This window comes from Poecilia latipinna, unplaced genomic scaffold (genome assembly GCF_001443285.1).
Source record: "Poecilia latipinna isolate Pla-1442-1.1 unplaced genomic scaffold, P_latipinna-1.0 Scaffold3524, whole genome shotgun sequence".
Classification (NCBI taxonomy): Eukaryota; Metazoa; Chordata; class Actinopteri; order Cyprinodontiformes; family Poeciliidae; genus Poecilia; species Poecilia latipinna.
Genome location: NW_015116140.1, coordinates 9,921 through 13,510, shown reverse-complemented (window position 1 = coordinate 13,510; position 3,590 = coordinate 9,921). Strand labels below are relative to the sequence as shown.

The following is a 3,590-nucleotide window of genomic DNA, read 5'->3' as shown; positions in this document are numbered from 1 at the left end:
CCTACTGTATCAAATAGACAGAGGAATAACAGAGAGTTGGCCATTCTAAGGTAAAAATCCAGCGCATACAGCGTTCAGGGTTTGTTTGTTTTTGTTTTTTTGTTTTTTCATCCAGACCCTGCGCCCCCCCTGCAATGGCACGGCGCCCCCCGTAGGGGGCGCGCCCCACAGTTTGGGAACCTCTGACTTCCACGATTTAAAAAGATGAACTACAGTGTATTATTAAAAACCCTTTTGTACAAAGAATGAAAGCAGAGTCGTTTATCTTGTTAAATCATGTAAGTGGATTTACAGAGTCAGCAATACTTTAAGAAAGTCACTGCATATAGCTAGTGAGGAAGTGAAGATTTGTGTTAAAATATAAATGGGAAGTTTTCACAACCTATACATACTGCGCAGTGCATTTTGGGAAACATTAACAGATTTGTCAACACACAAAAGTACAACAACCCAGAATATTGTCTAGTTAAAGCTGCAGTATGTAACTTTTTTGAAACAATGGACTTTTAATTGTTTTTGAAAGGTATTTCATTTCTTTGTAGATCTGTTAATGAACAGTTTCCATGTTAGAGCTTGAAATGAAAGGCTTCATGTTCACAGGTGACATTTATCCATTCCTTCTCCGCTCTGGTCAGCAGCATCCTAACCATCCCTCTTTCTGGCATCCCGAATAACTCTGACATCTGAGTAAACTATTTTCTCCTCAGCATCACCTAAAAGAAGCAAAATAAGGAATGAGGGCCAAGTTTAATATTGATTTAAAATATTAAGGTTATTCAATAAAACCATGTCAGTCCATGTCCATTACTATTAATGCTGTTCAGGATAAAAAAGATTTCAGTGATGTTATTTTCTCACCTTCTGTGGTAGTTGTGGGGCTTCTTCTTATTTTCACTTTAAACAGTTTGATACCAAGAAACAAAACCAAAAGAAGAAGCAGAACGGTTGCACTTGCTAAGACGATCACAGCTGGAAAACGTGTTTCTAGATAAAAACAGACATCAAGTCATGAGAAATATTTATCTACCATGAAGACTTTTTTATGGAAATTGTAGAATAAATTATGAAGAGCATTTTATTTGGAAAAATTGCACAATTTGTGGAAATAATTAAAGGGAAAATATTATGTATTTTAAAAGTTCCTTAGTTGTAAAATGTGCTGTGTATATCAAATATAACTTCAAAGTATATTACAAAGGAGTTAAACTTTGTAATTTAACTCCTTGTAATTGGGCCTCTGTCTCTTTAAGAATCTTATACTCTTTCTAAAGCTCGGCCTGTTCAGGAAGTCATCACAACATGGCTCCTCTATTAACCCTTTCACAACATTTTTACCAGCACTGCACTGAGAAGAAGCTCCTATAATGAGCTCTGAAAAAGCGCAGTTTATCCAGGTTTTTGCTAATTGCTGCTGGCTAGTCTGAAGGAGCTGAGTGGAGGAGGAAGCTCTGACTCTTGGAAACTGCAACTCTGCAAAGGAGCTGCACTTCGAAAGCATTGTGAAGCTGAATGGTTCCCATGGAGATTAAAGGATTTCTCAAACATACACTGCCCCCTTAAATAAAATGGAAACAAAATGGAAAGTAATCAAACTAAATATAAGAATAAAACACATTACCTTCACAACTTGAAAGATGGACGATGATCTGTTTACTGCTGACCTTGTTCTGAACTTTACACTCCAGGTTTCCTTGCAGTTGACCATTTAAACTGATGGTGACACTTCCATTATTTTCACTGGTAGGTTTAGTGTGTAGTAACGGATTATTATCCAGAGAAAAAGAGAAGTGTGTGTGTTCTCCCTCTGCTGAGCAGCTGACTGTCCTCTGCTCTGGTGACCAACATTTCTGAAACATGGCAGGTTGTGAAACTGGAGCTGAAAGACAAACACAGTTAAGATTGTTAACTTTGTTTTTCTGTGCATCATTTAAGAAAAGTAATTATTTTCCTGCATTATTTAATATTCCATGGGTTAAACTGTAAAACACAATCATTCTAATGAAATGCATTTATATACCTTTGAAGATAAAATAAGTTATGCACAGCACAAAACTAATAATAATGTTCCTACCTATAATCTGAAGATTGATGTTGACTTGCTTGATATTTTTACCCTTCTGATCATATAGCTCCAGCTGATAAACTCCAGAGTCGTTCTCTGTGGTGTGCTCACACTTCAGGGTTCCATTTATGACGAATTTGCAGGACTTAATGTAGTTTGAATTTTCTTCCTTACATGCGTTTACACACTTAAAAAGTGTAGTTTTATTTTTTTTCAACTTAATCTGTTCATGAATTGGAAGGTAAAATATCAGAGGTTCTCCAGTTGTTCCATAACACTGACATTCGTCATCACACTGCGTTATATCACATGCCAATATCCCTAAAAAAGATTAAAAACAAGCAAATCACAAAGTTACAAGAAAAACATTGAAATGTCTTTATTGTCACTGATGTTTTTTAAATGCAAAAAGATCTATTGCTAGGGCAATCAACTGACATTATTAAATATTTAATATATAAATACAACTATTGCCAAATAATATTTAACAACAAATAATATCAGTAGGATAAGAAAATAAGATCCCTCAAAGTAAATTTTTAAAATATCTTGGTTCAGTTTTAAATGATCTAGTTTGAATAATAATAATAATAATAATAATAATAATAATAATAATAATAATAATAATAATAATAGTAATAATAACTTGATTAATTGAGTTAAATGTACCTGTTGCTAAGATCACTGGAGCCAGAAATGTCATCATCATGTAGATGAAAATCATTTTCTGTGAAGACAAGAAAAATTATGATCAAATAATTATAGATAACATGTTTTTTATCCAAATACAAACCACTGACATTTAAACAGATTAATTTGTTACCATATTAGTTCAGGTGGAATCATCAACATTATTTTGTTTCCTTAAATACCAAATTAGAGACACATTTAGAAAATCCTTCAAAATATATTTTTAAAACTCAAATTCAGAAGTTTTCATGGACTAAGAATAGACATGGGATGTAAGAATGATGTGCCTAGTCGTTTTCATAAAACCAAGGTGATGTTATCACTTTGGAAGCTTTTCGATAAACATTTTGGATCATTTGAAATACAATGACTTCATGGAGAAATCTTGTGAAATTAGTTAAGACGTAAATCATCCTGTGGCGCTTCTGATGAAGCACGCGGCATCATTCTATCATTTACACATTACTTAAAAAATGTTTTTATTGGAGAAAATGATATTAGAAAATAAGTTTATTCTGCACAAATGTATTATTCTTGCGATTATGGGATTTATTTCTTCAAGTTTTTGTTTTTAATTCTTGCACCTGCGCATAATTTCATATTTTGTTTGTATAATTACATCATGTCCACAAATTAAATCTGATCAAAGTTCTCTGTACTTAAGTTGCTTTTTAATATTTACTCTTGCTTGAATAATTTTGTGGATGACTACATTTCGTTTCTTTTTGTATCAAAATATATTGAATTATCACCATTTCAACTTCAACACAGTTTTCAGCAAATCGACCCACATCTGGTTTAGTGAAGATGAACAAAAGTTTTCTCTCCTTTTTTAATC

General features: G+C 33.1%; 1 protein-coding gene across 1 annotated transcript in view; it reads right to left on the bottom strand.

Moving 5' to 3' along the window:
• Nucleotides 1-246: 246 nt before the first annotated feature.
• Nucleotides 247-3,590, bottom strand: part of LOC106941163 (T-cell surface antigen CD2-like) — a 7,457-nt gene continuing 4,113 nt past the window's right edge. The window contains exons 2-6 of the mRNA XM_015024107.1: nucleotides 2,732-2,789; nucleotides 2,072-2,383; nucleotides 1,619-1,876; nucleotides 859-984; nucleotides 247-713 (exon numbers count right to left, since the gene is read on the bottom strand). Coding sequence (XP_014879593.1) covers nucleotides 643-713; nucleotides 859-984; nucleotides 1,619-1,876; nucleotides 2,072-2,383; nucleotides 2,732-2,786 — 822 coding nt within the window. The 5' untranslated portion in view covers nucleotides 2,787-2,789 and the 3' untranslated portion in view covers nucleotides 247-642. The remainder of the gene's footprint in view (nucleotides 714-858; nucleotides 985-1,618; nucleotides 1,877-2,071; nucleotides 2,384-2,731; nucleotides 2,790-3,590) is intronic.